General features: G+C 41.9%; 1 protein-coding gene and 1 pseudogene across 5 annotated transcripts in view; both read left to right on the forward strand.

Annotated features, from left to right (window-relative positions):
• Positions 1–21,948, forward strand: part of ctnna2 (catenin (cadherin-associated protein), alpha 2) — a 254,867-nt gene that overhangs the window by 210,735 nt on the left and 22,184 nt on the right. For 4 of the 5 annotated variants that reach the window (XM_076091888.1, XM_076091887.1, XM_076091891.1 and 1 more), the window contains 3 exons: positions 7,178–7,270; positions 9,145–9,301; positions 11,180–11,380. In XM_076091888.1, the coding sequence (XP_075948003.1) occupies positions 7,178–7,270; positions 9,145–9,301; positions 11,180–11,380 (451 nt within the window). The remainder of the gene's footprint in view (positions 1–7,177; positions 7,271–9,144; positions 9,302–11,179; positions 11,381–21,948) is intronic. The other variant, XM_076091889.1, reaches the window with a different exon arrangement.
• LOC142950063 (uncharacterized) lies at positions 14,000–16,583 on the forward strand (annotated as a pseudogene).

Below are 21,948 nucleotides of genomic sequence, written 5' to 3' on the forward strand. Positions count from 1 at the left end.
CTTCTTCCTTTAAGGCCAGCCATTCACAGCAATGTGAATGGCTAACTGGAAGCTGTAAGTTGTTCATCTAGTGCATGTGCAGACATTCACACACGTACACACACACACACACACACACGTATAAACCGTATATCCTTGTCCCAACACAGCTCTGTCCAGCTTGCTTTATAATTTGTTTACATTGCTTTAAATTACCTCTCTGTGTCCCTTGTTGGACTCAATACAATTTTATATGGTGGATATTATTCTCTAGGTGCCCATCCTCTCGTCCCATGGCCCTCTGCATTTAGGCATTCAAATTTCAATGAAAATAAATCACATTTTGAAGCCTTTGTGTTTGTGGCCACTGAAAGGAACCACTGGTCCTTGACATTTAGCTCTAGAAAGGGGTGAATAAGCAGAGTACAGACTGCTGCAAATATATTGCTAGCATCTTATTTTGTATTGCATCAGGTGCCTCTACTCTCCTTTCCGGTGTTGTGTGTATGTAAGTCTGCGGCCATGTGAATGCGTCTGTACTTGTCTCGACTGTGCTGTCCTCCACCCCAGCTGCTGTCTCATGTGCGATTCTAACCTCTCCCTACAAGCAGTGCTGGTTTATCTCTTGAGCAGTCTGCAGCAAATTATCATATTTATCGAGAAGCCATCCACGGTATTAACAGGAATACCCAAACCTCAGCTGCGGCTCCAGATAAATGACCACTGTAAATCACATGCTGTCAGCCTCTCATGAACGTCATGGTTGTCAAGGAGACCGTGAGGTGATTTTGGAGAGCTATTCAGTTTTAATTCATAATCATATAGACTCGAAAGAAAAGAGTTTTCTTTTCTTGGTCAAAATGAAAAGTTTAAATCCATGCACTTCTTACTACTTCATCCATAATTGTCCTTATCATCTGATAGTAGTAATGGGGCATTTTAATTAATAATTATCTTAAATAATAGGAATGGCTGCAATTGAGCTTCTGCTATTCCAACACAAATAAAAGCATCAATATTTAATGGAAATTAAGCCAATATTTATTTTTAAATCATTAGGCATTCAGAGTTGTGCAAGACCTTGTGCAATGTCTGAAATAAAGATTGACACAAAACAAAAATCATAGAGCAGAAAATGGAAATGAAGTAAGTTATTTAAAACTGAAAACATCTTTCTGCAGTTTTTTTTATACACTTTACCTTTTCATGAAGTTTGTAATTCAACCACCTCTTTTTGTGTGAGATTAGGACCTCCGAGAGATGTTCTAGAGTTAAATACGCTTACATATGGCATGCTCTAAGAGGCTGTTTTATATATTTCCAAGTCAAAGAAACAAGCTATGCAAAATATATAGAGTTCCTAACATGTAGTCATAATCTATAAAAGGTCTCTAGGTTTGCAAGTATTGGCATCGTTAAAGTCATAGTAAGAAAACAGAGGACGGACAGATTGTTTATGTTGTGAGCTTTGAATTTACGGGGACTATCTTGGTGTTGTTGTGCACAGTTGTTGGTTGGACATAGATCAGGACGCAGCTGAAGGTTAACAGTTTTATTACAATAGTACTGTTGATGAGGATGGGTTGAAGAGAGGGGGTGGCTTGTGACTGCAGATGGAAGATGTGGAATGGATAGAGGCAGGACGGCGGGTCAGGCGGAGGAAGCAAGGGAGACAAGGTTGGCAGGCAAGCATAGTGGCAGGCAGCCCAACAAGAAACAAGCACAGGAAACAAACAAGCGTTCATGCAGGCTACATGAAAACAAGGTAAACGATTCACTTAGATACTAAGCTTGAGGCCTGATCGTATAGCTACCACAGTAGTTGACACAACAATCTGGTGACGAGTGGTAAAAGAGCCCCTGTTGATATGCAGTAGAGGTGATGAGCTGATTGCTGGACGGTGCTGGTAGGCAGGTGAGCAGCAAGACAGGAAAGACATACTAACACAGAGAGTTAAACCAGGGACAAGGAAGCCACATGAGGAGTGCGGATCACAGGGAAAGACAAGGTAGAGACAGTGGCATGGCTGTTGGCTGTAGCACTTAGTGGAGTGAAGTTCTATTGAAGACCAATTAAGAGTTTGGCCTCCCAGCTTGGTTCAAAGTATTAAAAATTAGTAATACTTTTTCAGTGGAAGAAAGTCATGGCATACTATAATTGGGGAATTACACAGTGGACTTTCTCATTTCCTACTGACTTCCACTGTACATCCCTACCTCAGTCACACACACACACACCTGTACCATATTCCTATAGTAAAGGTTCCGTGTGTACATTAGCTGGAGGTGAACGACTGTAGAAGCAGCTTTGTGGAGGATGCATTGACCGTATGGAATCGGGTCGGTGAACGTCCATGTTGCTATAAAGGGCCCTCAGTGGATGTATGAGGGCCATTTTCTAAACATTACAGTTCAGCAGAAGAGAATTAAAACCCTGACTACTGAACACTATTAGTGTTAGAAATAGAATATTATTGCATTAGAAAGAATGAAAGACACTGTTTGTTTCTCTGTGTATTTGCTTTTGTGCTTTAGTGACTGCATCTGTATGCATGGAGTTGATGAACCAAACCAGGGGTCTGTGGGGAGGCAGTGTGTGAAGGATTGTATCCTCGTCAGCCACGTATTAGTGGACTTGTCACTTTGTAAACTGTGACTTAAACTCATTTCCATTCTAAGTTAGGAAGTGTAGAGAGAACTCCTAAGTGCATTAGAGTCACACGCAATTTAGGTCCACTATCTCTCAGGCGAGGGTGGAGAGGGGGGTGGGGAAAAAGGTTGCACAGGGAGCATTTAAACAGCAATCTGCAATCAAAATGACTCTCGAAGCTATTCCCCAATTTCAAATATTTTGCTTCCCGACATATGAGAGAAGGCGAGACTGTTCAATTGTCTGTTATATTGTTTTCCAATAGATTTGGCAGTGTTAAATATTAAATATTGTATAAAAGGTTTTATTAAAATGATGTTCCTTGTTTATTTCACTTCCTGTGATCACACACGATAACAAATTACGTTTGTCACTTAATAAGGACAAGGATGTCAAATTTGTTGTAAAAATCAGTAATCCAGCAATCAAGAAGATCCAAGTGTAGAAGAGACATATTAAACATTACCATAGCGAACATTCTTGAAAATCTTTTTCCTTTGTTCTTGTTATTTTAGACTTTTCTTGTTTGATATGCGGCAAAGTCTGGCATGCCTTTCGATGTAGTTGCAAGCCTGGTGGGCATTCTTCCTCAGGCGGTACGTACTTCCCTCTTTAATAGGGATTGATTTTCAAAGATGTGGTTCATTGTCAGATACAGCAGGTCATCGACTCCTGCCGCATGTTATCCCCTTTAGACTTGACCTTCACTCAACCTTGACATCTGGGGTCACCAAATGTAATGCACCCTAACCTGCTTCCGTCACCTATACGTTGTAGCTATGGTGTCACCACTGGGAGCTTACAGCTCCTTACTGTGTAGGAGTACCACTGCGAGAGCAGGCCTGTAATTGTTTCACAGTCTGCATACACTATTGCCCCGTCACATGTTCTGCTCCATCTATGTTAACAGTTTATTTATTGTGTTTGTGAGTGCATGTCAGTGCTTATGTGTGTGCCCACATGGTGAAAAGCAGAAAAAAGTGTAGTGAGAGATTCTACTGGTTTTGTGCATTTAAAAGAGATAAAACACGACCCTTTAGCCCCATGTCAATAAAGCCTTTGCCAACCCCATCCCTGCAACAAGTAAGCATCTAGATCACAGACTTTTAATAGAACAAAGTGCTTCTGTGTTACATCACATTACTTAAAATGTCATCCCCACTGATTGCTTCTTCCACTCCTATTCTTCTCCTTTTTCTAGTCCACCTCCTGCTTCATCCTCAGGCGAAGCTGTTGTGCCCAGCACCTTGGCTGACACCGGCTCTATTAGTCATTCCTGAGAGTTAGTAACTGGAAGGGAGATTTGTGTTGTGTTGCTGCCCGAAAATGGTTGTGGAAATGGCATGGTTTACGGGGGCACTGACCGTCCTGAGTGAAGCAAGGAGAGTCCTCTTCTGGCTCAGCTCTTCTGCTCTTTGGCACAGCCACTTAAGTGTTCACTCCATCCAGAATGATCAAAGATAAAACATATTAATAGTAATTTGTCAAATGTTTTAGGCATTGCAAAAGGAATAATAGGTATAGGTACAACAAAGAGTAGCTTCATGAGATTTCATGGAGGTAATTATATACATTGTGCGCAGACAGTGCTAAATAGCAATAAAGAGAGACCGTTAAGATGTTAATGTGTTACCATCATCAGTGCTTCCTGATTATAGATATCAGGTTCTATACTACCAGCATAAAAAAAGAAAAAAAATTCAGTTACTCAGCTACATTTAGGTGAATTAGATACCATACATGAGAGTGCCCATCTCCCCAACTGCAGTGGAAACCTTCATCAAATTAGAATTGAAGTGATTATCCAGGGCAGAGCAAAAGGACAAAATCGATAGTTCTTTGTTCGAGGCTAAAATGAAGAATGAGCATTCAGCAGGGATCTCTCTCTCTCTCTCTCTCTCTCCCTATTGCTCCCTTCCTCTCCCTCTCTCACACACGCACCTCTTTGAATCACATATTCTATTCCAACATCCTTGACCGTATCAGCATTAGGCTTGCACGGTGAAGTCTCAAACCTTCTGTCTTGGTTTTTCCCTCCTTTCTTTGGAAAAAAACCTCAAAGGAGAGGCACTTCCTTAGATAATTGCAATTAGTAGTTTTGGCTGGATGTTCCAGTGTTGGCCCAGGCCCAGCTCTCTGTGTTGGGGTAATAGGGAGTGGGAGTAGGACTGTTGGGCATGTTTCCAGCCTCCACAATGCCCTTTGCCCCTTTGCCTCACATGGGCTCCGCGAAGCCTCACATTAGCTGCTGGGCATGAGCAGAACTAGAGAAAGAAAACTACATAATGAAAACAGAGAGAGGGGACTTGCTTTCTGCTGGTCAGGTACCGCCATTATACTGCAATTGGGGGGAAAAAAAGCTAAATGGAAAGTGCTGAACCTTTGTCCTACTTCTTGAAAGCCTGCTACTTGGACACGCTGCAAATGACACATTAAGGCTTTGTTATTCAATCAGACTTTTCGTGTGATTTCAGTTTCAGCCCACAAACTTACATCAAATTGTATTAGAGCAAAAATATCTCGCCACGAACACTCTCGAAATGGGTACACTCTATTTAGGAGAGATCTGACATGACAGGAGAGTTTTACTTGCAAATTCAATGGTAAGTGTTCTGTTAGTCAGAAAAACAAGAACAAAATCAAAGCGGGATGCAGCTGAAGTCCATTTAAGTAAAAGGAAAAAAATAACTGAATCCTAAACAATAATGGCTTGATTTGGCCAGCCTTCCTTACTGAGAGTATTTTGTAGAAACTATAGAGCATTCATTTGAAATTGAGTTTGCCTCGACAAGGAGAAATTTGCAAATATTTCAAAGCATAAAGCAATAAAGGTTCCTGGAAATGGTCAGTATAGTTTACTGTAATGTAAAACAGAAAGTCAATGCAGGGAACTTGACTTATACTGGAATTGTCCTTTTAAATTATGCTGCATATGTTATTCAAACCCTCTGCAACCAGCCACTCACATTTATGTGGAACACAGACTCTCAATTGCATGCTGTTGTCTATCTCTTACACTCACACACACACACACACACTTTAAACACATACACACACCGCTTCACATAAAGGACTGCAATCCATCAATGTGCTCATTGCTGTCATGAGTAAAGAGACAGAGCTCTAAGGAACAGTCCTCTAACACAAATTTGATTTACCTCAATTTGCCTCAAACAGTGACATGTGAGCACTTGAAGTGCTAATACAGACTGGCACCTTTTGCTGCCAACAGGCATGTGTCTGTTTAGCTCAGTTTCAAAGCCTGGGCTCATGCTGCAATCTGATTTACTTCAGGATGGTATTGGATATAGAGTTTTAAGTTATGAAAATTGACTGTGTAATACAGTGGGACTGTGGAGAAATCTAACGCTTCACATGGGAATACAGCAGACTATGTTTCTTTCAGTAAGAAATTGATAGAGGTGTCGTTGTGGTTTCAAATTTGACACAGCACCTTTCGTAATTTCCACCTAAACAGTCCCTATTAGCCAAACTGTTATGATATACTGCATACAGATACCAAATCACAAAGTTATCAAATGCCATTAATCAACTATAATTAGTTTCCCAAAAAACTGAAGACAAATTCACAGAGCCTGACGTATACTATTAAAACAAATAACCGTTAAAAGCTCTCTTCAATAAAGGAGTCAGGTTGGAAACATGTGATCAAGAAACCGTACTTTGATAGGACAGACTTAAATCAAAGTAACGGTCGTTTCATACATAAAAACCATCTGGCACCCTAATTATACAATAAAGCACCTCTTTGCACCACCAGGCCTCATAACGATTTAGGCACGCTAGTCATGGAAATATCAACCTGATGAGTTAGGCTTTCTGTTTACATATTGTATGAACCTGGCCATTTTGGATCTGAATGAATCCAATTACCTTTATCCCAACCTTTGCCATGTCACTCTACTATGTCACAAACTGTATTATCTGTGGTCTATAAAAATGAGTTCCCACACATAAGTTGGACTGACACAACATCTATGTCAATTAACTCATCATGCACTCATCGACAAAGGTATTCCCACCAACTGTGTAGCAAAAAAATGAAATTGCCCCCTGTATCGATGTATATGTATGTATGATGTGATACTGGCTATTGATATACAGTAGGCATGTGGATATCTACTTAAGTCTTTTTAGCTCTGAGGAAAATTCGAACTCAAAAGTCTAACTGTGGAAGATGCCCACTTGATTTGTCTAACTGAGGCTGCCTTGGACTAAACTTAAGAATGTATTTTTGGACAGGATGTGGACTGCCGATTTTGTCCCCATCACTTACAGTAAAAGTGCATTAGGACTGTATCTCTCGAGCCAGTACGGACAGAAGGAACGAGTAAAACAACCAAAAAGTGTTTCATTGTACATAGGTTAGGGGAATGTTGTTTTATGACTTGAAAAAATGTGAACCAATGCTGTTCAGTTAGGAGTCTGCCAGAGTGCGAACGAGAAAACATTTCTATGCTCATGACTTTCAGGTAAAAAGCACTCCATTATAAGTGTTGTGTCCTTTTTTTGCTTGGTTTTATTCAGGTGGCGAACCTGGCTTGCTCCATCTCCAACAATGAAGAGGGTGTGAAGTTGGTTCGAATGGCTGCCACCCAAATTGACAGCCTATGTCCACAGGTGAGGACATAAACACACTCATTCCATAAAAAAGCACTCTTTACACAAGCACTCGTCAACATGTTTTTGTAATTATAAACTCTTCTCAACTCGTCTGAAAGGGGTATCTAGAGTTTTTAGAAATTGGAATAGCTAGAAATGACAGGGAAAGAATTACTGCTGGCAGAATGGAAGGCAGAGCTATGACTAATGTGTAGGTGGACCTTGTAGTACAAGTTTCTCAGGATGCACGCAACGGAGGAAGTCAAAATCGATCCATTGTTTTCAAGGTTAACGGAAGGCCTTACTCGCAAGGGAACTAACGTAGTAATTGAGAAGAGAGATGGAGAAGGCAGGCTGACTTTAAGATTCAGGACCTAATGTGCAGGCCCATCTATGCACACATGCTGAGACCCACTTACTTAGAAAACTTTGTGAGGAACCGTCTCCTGATACCTCTTGGCAATGCTCAACACAGACAGATTAAAAAACATAACAGACACTGACTTTGTGGCTGGGGAAGGAGGAACAAAGAGAAATATTTCCATCTGTTCTGGGTAGAGTTAACCCCAGTCCTTTATCTTTACACAAGCAAACAGACACACAGGCACTCTCACACACACACAGGTCATGTCCAGATTATAGCGCCAGGTTTCCTACATCGGATTTTTGTTTTTTTAAAGCTATATCAAAAAGCAAGAAGAGATAAAGAACAGGGAGGGAAAAAACATGATACTTCTTGTTAAAGTACACATGCCAGCTGTCATAGTGATGTGATTAATACTGCCTCTCGTAAAATGTTATATGAAGAGTCTCAGCAGAATGTTGCTAATCTAAAAAAATTAAAAGATTATGAGGAGGTAAATTGCCTTTTTTATTTTATCACTTTAAAATCCTATGACATGTTGTCTATCTTACATAGATCAGATTCCTGAAACCAAGATACTTTTTGGAAAAGATGCCAGCTCTCTTCAAGTTTTAATACATCCATGGGTTTTCTGGAAAGCACACATTTGTGTTTTTTCTCATGAAAAGACCAAAACCAGCAATTAATTCCTACAAAAAGCACTGTCTCTTTTGCCAAATCCTGATATATAACTCATTCAATTGTGTCACATACTTTCCTCTTATCAGGAAAATCTATCAATTTCTTCATTAGGATGAACATGGACAATGTCGTTTTTTGAGTCATTCATCTTGGAATGACACAGCCGTGCTCGTGTAAATACTCACTAGATCCCCAAAGTTAAAGCTGAAAATACAACCCAAAATATGTGCTTTTACTCCTATTTGATGAACCAACATTTTAAAAAGTGCTGAGCTAAGTTTTGAAATGATCTAGCTTTTTTTTTTTTTTTTTTAAACGAGCCATGTATTTGTGATCTTGTTTAAAGATTAACATCTTCAGGAGGATAGAATGGGGTTGAGAACCACAGACATGGTAGGATAGCCAGATAATTGATAGAGACTGCCTAATGCATGATTATCATTTGTTTTGATATTTTCATGGAAATTTGTTGACAATATTCAGAACCGGATGTATTGGCCAGTTAGGAGTGCACATACCAGTTTTTTGTTTGCTCTCAATGTACATGCACATAAATAGAAATATAGGTAAAAGCAAGGACAACAAAGCTGAACAAGAATAAACAAAGATTTAATTAAGTATGTACATACCAGTAGGTGAAATAATATATATAAAAGTTATATTTATACAATCCAATAAGAAACAACAACATACAATGTCTAGAAGTTAGGCCATTTCTGTAAATTTTTTACAATAATACAGTTTCTGAAAGAAAAGAAAGAAAGACAGCCTTATCCTTTAACATAATACAATATGTGTTGTTCTTTACGTACCTTGTGTAAAAATGTTGGCCCCTCTTCCATGGCAGGTTATCAACGCTGCTCTCACTCTGGCTGCCCGTCCCCAAAGCAAGGTGGCCCAGGACAACATGGACGTTTTCAAGGATCAGTGGGAGAAGCAGGTGCGCATCCTAACCGAGGCCGTGGATGACATCACCTCTGTGGATGACTTCCTTTCTGTGTCAGGTATGAGGAAATACAGCACAAATTCTTAAATTGTTTGGCTAATTAAAGAAAATAATTCCTAATTTCCATTCACTCACACAATTTTGTTAAGTGACTGGTAGCTTCAAACATGAAGTTGGGGTAGGGGTTTCTCTGTAGCGGCTTGATGTGAAAAACTAAATCACAAAATTATAATGTAAATCACAGAAAACTTAGAGAACAAAACAACCTGAAAACAAACCAAAGGTTGTTTTGCTTTTGTTCTTTGTTCGATTTTGTCTGTTTGCATTTCATTTTATATATTTGATGTGGGATGTAATAAATGTAGCTCTTGACATGTATACCAACATATAACATTGTACATGTTAATCTATATGGAGTTTGTCTTCTCACTACTTCACATTCAATAAATTCATGAGAGGTACACTTTTGGTAGGTGGTAAATTAATTTGCCAGAAGCTTTTAAAGAGAAGGTTAGATGAAATTAATTGTAATTGTTCAGAATTATATATATCTCTGTATCAACCATGTACAATATTAATCATCAGCACTCAATATGTTAAAGGAACAGTGTATGAGATATAGTGGCCTCTAATGGTGAGGTTGCAAATAGCAAGCAACAGCATGACCCTTCGTTCACCCCTCCCTACCTTTCAAAGAACTACAGTGGCCCTCAAGTAGGGATAGGTATCTTTAGTATTTTATGACACAAGCACCTACTTTTATCAGTACTCGGTTATTTTTTATGACTAAATGATTGCTTTTAAATTCAGAACAGGATTAGAAGTTATTTATAATTTAGATATATCTAAATATTGTTTATAGAGCAGCAACAGTTTTGTTTCTAACAGCAAAGTCAGTATACAAAGTCATTAGTATATGACTCGAAACAAATCTAAATTGTTAATAAAATAAATAACATTCCTGAGTGAAGTTTATAATTGATAATAATCAATAATGAAGAACACAGACATTATCAGTCATCCCTCCTGTCCTCTGTCATCCTGGCTGCTTTGTCTCAGCTAGCAGAGAAATGTATAAGAACAAACTAAGAAACTATACAGACGCACAATTCTGTTTTAGTTGTTTGTAAAAAATAAAAAGAATAATAATGATGTTGGCCAATCTTGCGTGCTGAGCTTGTGTAAACATAGCGGCGGTGGATGACAGCGGCTGAATTAGGTTTCACTTTCGGTTCCAAGTTGTTGCTTGTTGAACAAATGTATTGAGAAAGTATTGGCTTTTTACTTGCGAATGTTTATTGCAGGAACAGTAACGGGCACAGTTGCTGTAATCTCGAGTAATCTTCACTTCACCACCACCTCTCTGCTCGCTGACGCATCGTGTGTGTGTGCATGTGTCTGTGTGTCTGTGTGTGTGCGTGTAGTTGAGGCGCTCAGCCCGACAGAGAGAGCAGTGGAAATGCTGGCTTCTGTGTGATAATAAATTACAATAAAACATTAAAAAGTACCAAGAAAAAGCACCAGTAACATCAGAGTTTATCAATAATCCGATCTTTTAATCGTTTAACACAGAGTTTAGGTACCCATCCCTACCGTATAATGTCAAAACTGCTGCTGTAGAAACATGTAGGTGCAAGTTAGTGGACTCCGTGGAAGAGGACCCACTCCCTAAGTAGAGATGAATGGCTTTTCTAAGCTAAATAAAATATAAAGATTCTTAGTTTCAGGTCATTGTACATGAATGAAAACACAGTTCTGCATATTCTAATCCATTTCTGCCAATTAATCCCCCTAAATGTTATACACTGCTGCTCTAAACATGACTGGCCATATACAAAGAAAGAAATTAAGAATCTAAACATTATTTTTCCCAATAAAAGAAAGCCATTGGTCCCCGCCAATTCCATTCACTGTCGTTCTTGTTTGCTTTTCCAAGAGAACCACATCCTTGAGGATGTCAACAAATGCGTAATTGCTCTGCAAGAGGGAGACGTGGACACTCTTGACCGAACTGCTGGAGCTATCCGGGGCCGAGCTGCTCGCGTGGTCCACATCATTAATGCTGAAATGGAGAACTACGAACCCGGGGTCTACACTGAGCGTGTGCTGGAGTCCATCAAGCTCCTGTCTGAGACTGGTTAGTGCGCTGTACACAAAGCTGGGGTGGCACAAGAAGTCACAGTTTAATGTATTACAGTGTATTGTAAAGATTAATTCAGTATCCTTCACCTTTGTACTGTACTGCTACAACCCTTTTGCCAATTAAGCTACTTTCATGAGGAGTAGTGCAACACACACACACACACACGCTAGCACTTATTTAGCTTCCCACTCTGTTTAGTGACTTACAAACACAGTAATTGCCTGTATGCCCAGTGTCCCACAGTTTGGATCAGTGTCTTGGCTCTAACACCAACCTTGGACACCACCTGTTCACTCCTCAGCCCACAATCCATTTTTTTTTTTTCTCTTTCTCTGTGTGGCTTCTGTGTCACAGCACATTCCAGGTGACCTGAGTTTATCCCTGTGGCAGGTCAGACTGAGAGACAACACATGTCTCAGTCCCACCGAAAGAGAAGTTTGGACCCAAATTTGACTGAATTACTTTTCACAGTGTATGAGGTGTGAGGATTCAGTGGGGAGGAAAGAGTGCATTTTTAGAGTTGTGTTTAGTACTGTGAAATCTACTTAGTATATACTGGCATCTGAATATATAGACATATACTGTATATCTATATATATATAGCTGGGGAGTTTTACGGATTCAAGTATAAGGCATTGTAGGCCACAGGAGTGCAGGGCCCACCAAAAGGATGTGCTATTATTGAGTGGAAGAAAAGTAATTCATGCGTCATTATCCTTTCAGAATATTTAGTTGTAGGCCACAATAAAAGACTCTGGTCTCTTTCCTGAAAGGTTGTAGGTCCAGTTCTGGATACAAAAGCGTCTGGGTCAAGACCCGAACCGCGGTCCACCTATTAGTGACCCCCTGACCTAAAGAATAAACTCAACACATTTCTTAAATCTCAAAGATTTGGTGAGTAACACTGAATGTAAACATAATTAACTTGTCGTTGTTTAGATTGAAAATTCAAGGGGCATAAGGCCTATTACATATGGAAACATAAAAGCAAGTCCGGTACTGTTGTGTTGCTACACAAAGCCAAACTTTGTCACACACTGCCAGAGTGAGTTTGTAACAATATTCAGGGTTGTAAAGCTTCCATCGCTGGCATTTAATACGTGGGAGAAGGGGAGAGCTTTTTTCAATGTTGGAGTGGGACGCTGTCGCTATTCCCTGTAAGTAGCACACACCAGTGCAGATCGGATACATAACAAAAAAAGTTTCAGTAGAAAAGATTCATTCTGGTTTATGTTGCTGACTTTGTCTGCAACACAAAAGCGGTTCAGCGAATAAGAAGTCAGTGTTTCTTGTCATGAATTCATTTTCTTTGAAGTATTATGTTAGAAAAGAAGAAAGGGTTCGGTGTCTTTATTTATAGTAACATTTTTGCACCATGAAATAGCTCCTCAAATCTCTCAAAAGTAGGTGCTTACATGCACCATTGTGAAAAGTGGACAAACAAAAAACACAGGATGAAAGGAAGGAAGTAATTTAGAAATTACCTATCCATAAGAATGAAACCACAATCCCTCTTTTACAAAACCCCCCTCTACATTCTCACCCATCCATCCCTCCCCGGTTTCTATCTTTACCATTAGAGCCAATTTAGCGAGGTGCTATATCTATTGTTTGCTCGTTACTTTCATCTGCCAGGATAATTGAGGGACACAGTCCCCCCACTCCCTTTGCTAGCTGATAAGTCGCAAACAGCATCAAGTGAATCACGTGTGTCACGTGTGAGCCAGTCTGCTGGTGCTCAACTCCACCATAATGGACTGCACACAGTGCTAGTTATTCTTTAATCTTTATTTGGATCCCCATTAGCCTCCACAGAGAGGTCTCCAGTCTGGTTATATGGTGTCTTAACCCTTCCGTCGTCTCGAGGGGTCAAAGCAACCCACATCGGAGGCTCCCCCGCTATCTATCTCCCCTTGTCTTCTGGGGGTCAAAGTGACCCACCTTTGACTCTCCCGGCTATCTCCTCTTACTCCCCTTACTCGCACTCACTATCTCTATCCCGGTGTCCTCGGGCGGGTCAACCCGACCCGCCTCAGAGTCTCTCTCCTCGCTACGCTACGCTACCTCCCGTTGTCCCGACGGGTCAAAACGACCCGCATCAGAGTCTCTATCCTCGCGTCTCTCACTCCCGTTGTCCCTCGGGTCAAAACGACCCGCATCAGAGTCTCTCCCCTCGCTGCGCCACCTCCCATTGTCCCGACGGGTCAAAACGACCCGCATCAGAGTCTCTCTCTCCTCGCTACACTATGCTACGCCACCTCCCGTTGTCCCTCGGGTCACAGCGACCCGCCTCAGAGTCTCTCCCCTCGCATCTCGCACTCCCGTTGTCCTCGGGTGGGTCAAAACGACCCGCATCAGAGTCTCTCTCTCCTCGCTACGCCACCTCCCGTTGTCCCTCGGGTCACAGCGACCCGCCTCAGAGTCTCTCCCCTCGCATCTCGCACTCCCGTTGTCCTCGGGTGGGTCAAAACGACCCGCCTCAGAGTCCCTCCCCTCGCTACGCTATCTATATATATATATATATTACACATATATTCTACGCGATACTACGTTGTACACTCGCGCATCTTCGCTCGTCCAAGAGAGCAGACAGTAGAGAGGAGAGACGCGAAAATGAAACCGACTCCGTTTTTTCAAATGGCGAACTACCTGAGGACGAACAGGGACACATTTGACAAGCTCGTGGCGGCTATACGAGACTACGAACACCTCCTCCTGAATCCCGACGCGAATAAGGAGATCGGCCTCATGCTTAAGAGGCACAGGTCCAACAAGTCGTACGCGAAATACCCAGAGACTCTGATGGAGAGGATGTGGAAGTCGTTGAGCGATGACGTGGCCTGGAACGCGATAACCGACACGCTCCGAAGCCTGGACCCCGCGTTCCGAGTGATCGATCTGGATGCGCTCAACCCCGAGGAACTCGCGGCGTGCGATCTGCTCGGAAAGCCCATCGGTTCGTCGCGTTTGAGCAAACTATTGAAGGCGCTTCCGCGACGCGACCTGGACAGAGTGAAACTCTTGCTGTCCTGGGACCTCGTCGAGGGTTGCCAGCGTTTGCCCTTCGGAAGGATCGCGAGAATGAACGCGGGGGACTTATCGAACGCGATCGTCTCCGCGCACTCTCGCTCTGCCGCGTTTGTGACGAGTCTGATCTTCGCACAACTCGACCGACCGGACCTGGCGAGCGAACTGTCTGCCGCGGTGGTCGAGGACACGCCAAACAGGTACTCGAGCAGATTTTCTCAAGCGACCAGCAGGACTACTGTGATTCGGAAGACCAGGTGGAGGAAGATGTGTCCGGAGAAGACGGTGTCTGGAGAAGAAGAAGCAGGAGAAGACGCAGGAGAAGACGCAGGAGAAGACGCAGGAGAAGACGCCGAAGGAGAAGGCGAAGAAGAAGCAGAAGACTACAACCCAGTGCAGCCCGAATCACCTTCGCGTAACCACGAAGAAGACGAAGAAGGAGACGATTACCAAGTCGACCCATCTCAAGTGCAAAGGCGGACCTTCCTCTCAAAAAACTGAGAAATAACTTGGTCCTCCGCTTCCTACGTGCAACACCGGGGCAGAGCTAGGCGAAATGCCACGCCGACAACCCCTGGTGGACCCACAAGGTACGCCGCGTGCCACGCCCGTGACATCGCCTCTACCTTCTGCCTCTTTGTCACACCGTCAATAGAAAGAATCGTCCTGGACAACACCAATCTCGAGGGCTTTCGGAAATACGGGGACGGGTGGAAAGGAATGGACGAAACCGATCTGCGCGCCAACATAGGGCTGCTAATCTTGGCCGGTGTATACAGGTCCCGGGGCGAGGCCGCAGCGTGATTTTCCATGCCACGATGCCACTCAAACTCTTTCACACGTACTCCAGACTCATCCGCTTCGACGACCGCGAGACGAGACAAGCGAGACGTGCCACGGACAAACTGGCAGCCGTGAGAGAGGTTTGGGACACGTGGGTGGAGCGGCTGCTACTCCTCTACAACCCAGGGCCTGAAGTGACAGTGGACGAGCAACTGGTTTCGTTCCGAGGTTAAATTATTACAATGTAACAACATGAAGTACTGTCATTAGCCGTATCTGTAATCCTTTTTTCAATAAAATAATATATAAATAATATAAAAGACAATATCGTCACCACCGGTTTCCGTGACACACTGATAACCAATTATTTACCCCCGCCCCGCCCCCCAGGCCGTTGTCCCTTCCGGCAGTACATGCCCAGCAAGCCGGGATCAAGTCATGGGTGGCCTGCGACGGCAAATCCAGCTACGCTTGGAAGATGCAAGTCTACACCAGCAAGGCCGTCAGCGAAGGCCCAGAGAGGAACCAGGGGATGCAGGTTGTGCTTGATGTCACAGAGGGACTGAGGGGTCTCAATGTCACATGTGACAATTACTTCACCTCTTACGAACTCGCAAGGCAGCTCCTGGAGAGGAACATCACCATGGTTTGCATGGTTCGAAAGAACAAACCCGAGCTCCCCTCTACACTGCTAGCATTGAAGGACAGAGAGGTCTTGTCCTCCAAGTTCGCCTTCACGCCCACGACCACTGTGGTCTCTTACCTCCCAAAGAAGAACAAGAACGTGGTACTTCTGAGCACAAGGCACACGGAGGCCGACATTAGCGAGCGCGACGACAGGAAGCCTGTCATCATCCTAGACGACAACCGCAACAAAGGAGGCGTGGACAACCTAGACAAGGTGATCGGCACGTACAGCTGCAGAAGGACGACCGCCCGCTGGCCCCTGGTCGTGTTTCACAACATCATTGACGTGTCCTCGTACAACGCGTTCGTGATATGGCGAGAGATCAACCCCGACTGGATGCCTGGTAAGCGGAACAAGAGGACGGTGTTCCTCGAGCAGCTGGGAAAGGCCCTTGTGACTCCGTTCATGGAAAGGAGGGAGCGTCTCCCCCGCACGGAAGCGTCCGCCGCTCTTGTGAAAGCCGTCCAGAGGGCTAGATCACGTGATCAACCGCAGCATCCAGCTGCCCCGGGCACTGCTGCGGCAACGGCGGTGGAGGAGGCTGCCACCGTTTCGCCACCCGCGGCAAGAAAGCGCAAGAGGTGTCAGATCTGCCCACCGAAGGAGGACTGTAAAACCCACACTGTGTGCTACAGGTGTAAAATATATATATGCAAAGGCTGTACACTGGCATTCTGCCCTACATGCGGTAATCGGTGAAGTCCGCGGGACAGCTTCAGCCACAGGACATGGGATTTATACGGACTGAGGGCAACGGAAGGGTTAAGCACATTCTGTTCCATTATTGCATAATTTAGTTTAATTGATTGGGGTAATTAATTGATGAAGTATAGTGGTAATATCTCTTGGACACTTAAGGTCAATTTCATACGACCATAACCCTGTCACACACACAGACTTTATAATTGTGCTGCTGTTCTATTAAACCTCCATGGAGAATGGAGCTTGTGTCTAGTCAGCATGACCCCAGAAGCGTTATCTCGGTATTACTGAGAACAACGAATGAAGAACTGTTGATGTTGTGGCATCATAGCGATTGCCCGCTGTTTTTTCTTAAGTAAATCTAATGGATGAAATGAGAGGCGTATTAATGCTTTACACAAAAGAAAGATGGGGAAAAAAAGGTTAATTCATTAGAACCAGCATTTCTATTTTATGAGACTCTGTTCTTTTAGTCCACTACATTTCAGAAATTCTGAGCTTTTTTTCTACTTGTGATGGTTGTTTTTAAAGAATAAGGTTTTGCATGAAAACAATTCACTTCAGAATTATAAAATGTATTATTGAGCTGTGTGTGGATTAGTTCAACCACCTACACACGATGATGTACTCCTTACAGTTTGGACTGAAAACTATAAGAACTGCACTGTTGGCTACATTTACACATTTAGTACAAAACATATTTATTTTTCTAATTGAGTACAGTATGACTACACTTTCCCTGAGATAATAATAATAATGCATAGTGCCACTGATGCAAAAAAAAACTGAAACCAGCACTACAGCTATAGACTTGCAGTTTCAGTCCAATTTTTACTACCTTGTCGACAAGAAAAGTACTTGTTGCAACTGTTTGGACTTGCAGATGTATACTGTCTATAGGAAAGTAATAGCAAATGTACTCCTTGAGCCACCTGCAGACAACGAGTGTTACAGCTACAGTATTTATTTTTGTAATAGTGTCTGTTTGGATGGGTGTATTTGATGTTAAATGTTTAAAGTTGAAACCTGCTAAATGCAATACTTTTGTTAACTGGAGCAGCCTTTCACCTAATACTGGGAGTTTGTGATTAAGTTACAAGCCAGTCGTGTGCTCAAATAAAACTTAGTTGCTGCTCCATTCTACAGGACTTCAGTTGGACTGTAGCCCAAAGCAGGAAACCTAGCATAAAATTGACATGACGATGTATACATGAACAAGCATCGGATTTTATGATGGTGTCCTGTCTGACTTACACTTTAAGGTAAGGGCTGAGATGATAGTCCATACAGATGCATGAAATAGGCAAGTCTCACTGGCTGCATGGCCTTAGGGAGGACTCCTGTCTTACATAAACTTTAACGAGGCCATGTGTGCTTTCGATTGTGGGTGCTAATTGAGATGTTCAGGCAGGTTACGGGCAACTGTGTTAGACCAGCGTTTCATCGGCTCCATATTTCTCTTTGATGAAGGGCTGTTGTGTTTTCTCTTCCTATTTCCCTCTTAGTGGTGGTAGTCGGGGGTTTTTAGGGGCTACCATGCACATCTGATCTGGACCATAAAGCACTTATTGATCCTTGTGAACTTTTGCCTCCCTCTCCCCTCAGTCCTCCCAGACCTGATGTCTATGGATTTGAACACAGTCAAGGAGAAATCTATAGCTGGGGGAAAGATGATTAAGTGTTGCTGAACAAAGAAAAAGGATATAGGACCACATACTTTTTAGAGGGTACTGAGTCCAATTAACTAGACTCTACCAAAAAATCAATAGCTGTCAACATGGATTTCACTAAGCGATCTGAGCAGGGATTTTAGTGGAATTCATTGATGTGGTCCCCTTTTTCCCTGTTCTCAGTGGTGTGCATGTGTAGAACATTTATCCTGTGCCTGGGTGTGTGTGTGTGTGTGTGTTTGTCGATGTTCGAGTAGGTTGTTTGTGTTTTTATTTGATTGCCCCTGTATTTATGTCCGCGGCAACTTGGCCAATCGCAGCCTTGCCTGTTTTTCTGACAGCTGCCACATCAACACGGGACGCTTATCACAACTACCTGCCCTTTGACCTTGTCTCAGTTTGCCCATCCCTCGTTCTCATATTGAGTGTGGTTAAATTTATGACCGGGCCAAATACAGCCAGCCAAGGCACACAACTCTTAGCTGTAAAGCTGAGCCATAGATTCCTGACAGACAGTCCACACATGGGCCCGGGATTGAAGCGTGTCCTTGAGAGGGAGAAAAATCAATAGCCTAATGGGAAAGTGGTTATGGCTTCTCTCTCTTTTCTCCTCTCCCTCCTTCTTCCCTGAGACACTTTTCTGCCCACTAACTCCCTGTGTTTAAACTAATCTTCTCCTCAAAGAAGGGACACATTTTCAAGTCGATCATTAATATGGTGCCTGGAGAGGGTAGATTAAAAAAACTGATATATGGCCTTAGTCAGTGTGCCTTTTAGAGAAGCAGGGTGGCGTTCCTCCTTGCCATTACATCGAGGCACAGTAAATATGATTTAGCCAGGGTTTTGCAGCAAGTAATAACACACATGCAGACAATGCCACCCACATGTTATAGCTGTAAATCAGTGGATCAAGTGCACTGAAAGGAAGTGCAGCAGAGACTTAAGGGAGAGAAGTAAAGACACTTCACACTGTCTACTTTGAAAATAATAGCTCTGAGAACCAGACTGTGTGGCTGGCCCAACTAAAAGTAACTCACCATAAATATAGAGCATTTATTGTAAAATCTTTAATCACAATACCTTGTTTGTGACATCAATAAATCAGTTGTACTTAAGGGGACTGACTGGGTGACACACCCTTTAAATTGTTATCCGTTGTTACAATGATGGGAGAATAGGTTTTAGCCAGAATAAGAAACAGATGGCAAACTCTCGAGTAGAGGAGGTAAGGCTTAATCTGTGTGTAAATAGAGGTGGGAGTTACAGTGGAAGAGAGTGCTGATGAGAAAATTGCTATGAGAGGAGCAGTGCAGTAGGATGAGGTAGGTGAATCACTTCAACCAAGGTTGGAATGTAGATCAGCAGAGCTGTAAGCAGAGTATAAGCAGGAGCTATAAAGGCTCTTAATCTCGTAACTTTCAATGTTCTCTCAGATTTCTTCTTGAGTTGCTTTTAAGTTTGATGTAACATTTTATCACACACACATACAGTATATATTAGTATTACATAAATATGTTGCTATTAATTAGTGTAACATTGAAATGAAAGACATTTTTCAGACTACATGTGATACCTAATGTAACATTTTATTCATGCATAGTTTAGACTTTATAGACTTTATTGATCCCAGAGGGAGACTTGCTATATTGCAATACCTTGGAACATATAAGTGAACGACTATTTGTGCAAAAGAAATGCTCTACAGCCATGATGCATCTACTATTATTTCCTTTGGCGTTTGGGTTTGTACAACAGAAACAATGGGCTGTCGACACCATAGTCTGTACTAGTCATGTGATCCTTTACAATCGATCCAGTACAAACACTGTACTATTAGAAGCATGTTATAGAAACGGACATACAAATACCATAATAGAGCATATAGTATAACATAAACCTAAAGACTATAAGAAGTGGAAGTAGTTTTGTTTTGAAACCTTGAGTTTGTTATATTGATCGTTGCCATCTTGTTTTTTTTTTGGCAAGAGAGGGTGGAGCTAGGTACAGCCTAACGTTGAACAAGTCATTTTTAGGTGACCAAAATGTTATAATTAAACTTCACGAACTGAAAACACACTGTGACCGGGTCAAAGTTGTAAGACGAAAACGCAGACAACTCTGCTTTATTTTTTATTTTACTCTGAATGGGACCAAAATATACAGATTAATCATCATTCTTTATTGAAGAAGACTTGAAACTATAGCGACTGATTTTATTTGACTAGAGGAGTCGCCCCCTGCTGGCTAGTTTAAGGCGCTTCCACAGATCCGAAGGTGCATAAAAATGTGAGAATAAGAATACAGTACTAATGGAGAATATTCATCATTATTATAAAGTGATATAAGAAATATACTTTGTAATATGCAATGTCTTCTTGTATCATTTTAGTAAAATCAATATGTCATAGGAGTTCAAACTGTATCCCCCAAGAACAACACAAATCTAAAATCAAAATAGGCTTAAAGTTGTACGTAATGATTAAGTGCAGGTTTTGTGTGAATCATTGCTTTTGATTGTTGCCTAAATTGAGCAGTCTTCCTGCTAAATTGAGATCTGAGCATCAACAACTGTGCAGTTTGTGGTGTTTGGAGCTCATTAAACACCGCAGTGGGGCACGTCATATCGGCTGTGAGGTTTTTAAGCATCCATTGTATATCCAGAACTTCTCACTTTAAATATGCTTAAGCCTAGGGGGTGAAAAGAATCCATTCCTACATGGTCACATTTAATTCCCTTCATCATTTTTCAACTGGAATGAGTGAAATTGCTCCTTACCATCAGCAACTTTGCTCATTAAGAGCTTGGAGATCATTTAAATATTTCTATTTAAAACGCCTTCCCAGCAATTCCCAAAAGCCTATTTTACGCTTCTGCAGTAAGTGGATTAAACTGAATTAAAAATGAAAAGGAAAAGAGTCTTTTTTGTAGTGCCTTTTATGTTTGCTGAAATATAGCTTGTGTTTTATATCACACAAAATAAGTATACTGCAGATACACCTTTAGTGCAAACTGGCTAATTGATTAAGTTCACTCTGTAAGAGAGGAAGAAAGTGTTGAAAATGATAATAAAGCCACACAGTTGGCTTGCTGCCGTACTTTATTTGTCTTTTGCTCTGTTTTTCTTATTCCAATCCGTCTGTCCTCATTAGACCTGTCTTCTCCTCTCAAAAGAGGGCTGTCTTAAATCACTTCAAGTATCTACTCTTCAGAAATCCACTCCTTATGTAAACATATTTATTGCAGACTATTTCCAATTCAGTCGTTTTTCTAACATATCCAAAAAGCAGTCATTTACTTTAAAAAAATGAATATTTAGCGTTGTTTCTTCGACAATATCTTTACAATTGTGGACTAGAAGCAAAGGCACAAGTGAAAGTGGGGTTAAAGGCATTCATGGTGTAGCCACCATAATACAGCATATGAAGACAGACCTTTCCTGGCTGACAACTCTCTGTCCAGGTAAACCTTGGCTTTTGTTATGATGATTTGCGACAGCACAGCGTTCTTAAAAAAAACTCATTATTAAACTCTGCATTCAATTATTGTGACTCAAGAGGAGATTACGTCGAAAGGTAGCCTGCTAAATATTCAAACATTCAGTCCGTATTCGTGAATATTTAATAATGTATATTCACATTCAGCACAATTCATTTGAAAACACAAAGCTCTTCCATCGGGTCTGGCCAATTGA

The sequence above is a fragment of the Anarhichas minor genome, unplaced genomic scaffold (genome assembly GCF_050575085.1).
Source record: "Anarhichas minor isolate MPS153535 unplaced genomic scaffold, ASM5057508v1 ptg000014l, whole genome shotgun sequence".
Lineage (NCBI taxonomy): Eukaryota > Metazoa > Chordata > Actinopteri > Perciformes > Anarhichadidae > Anarhichas > Anarhichas minor.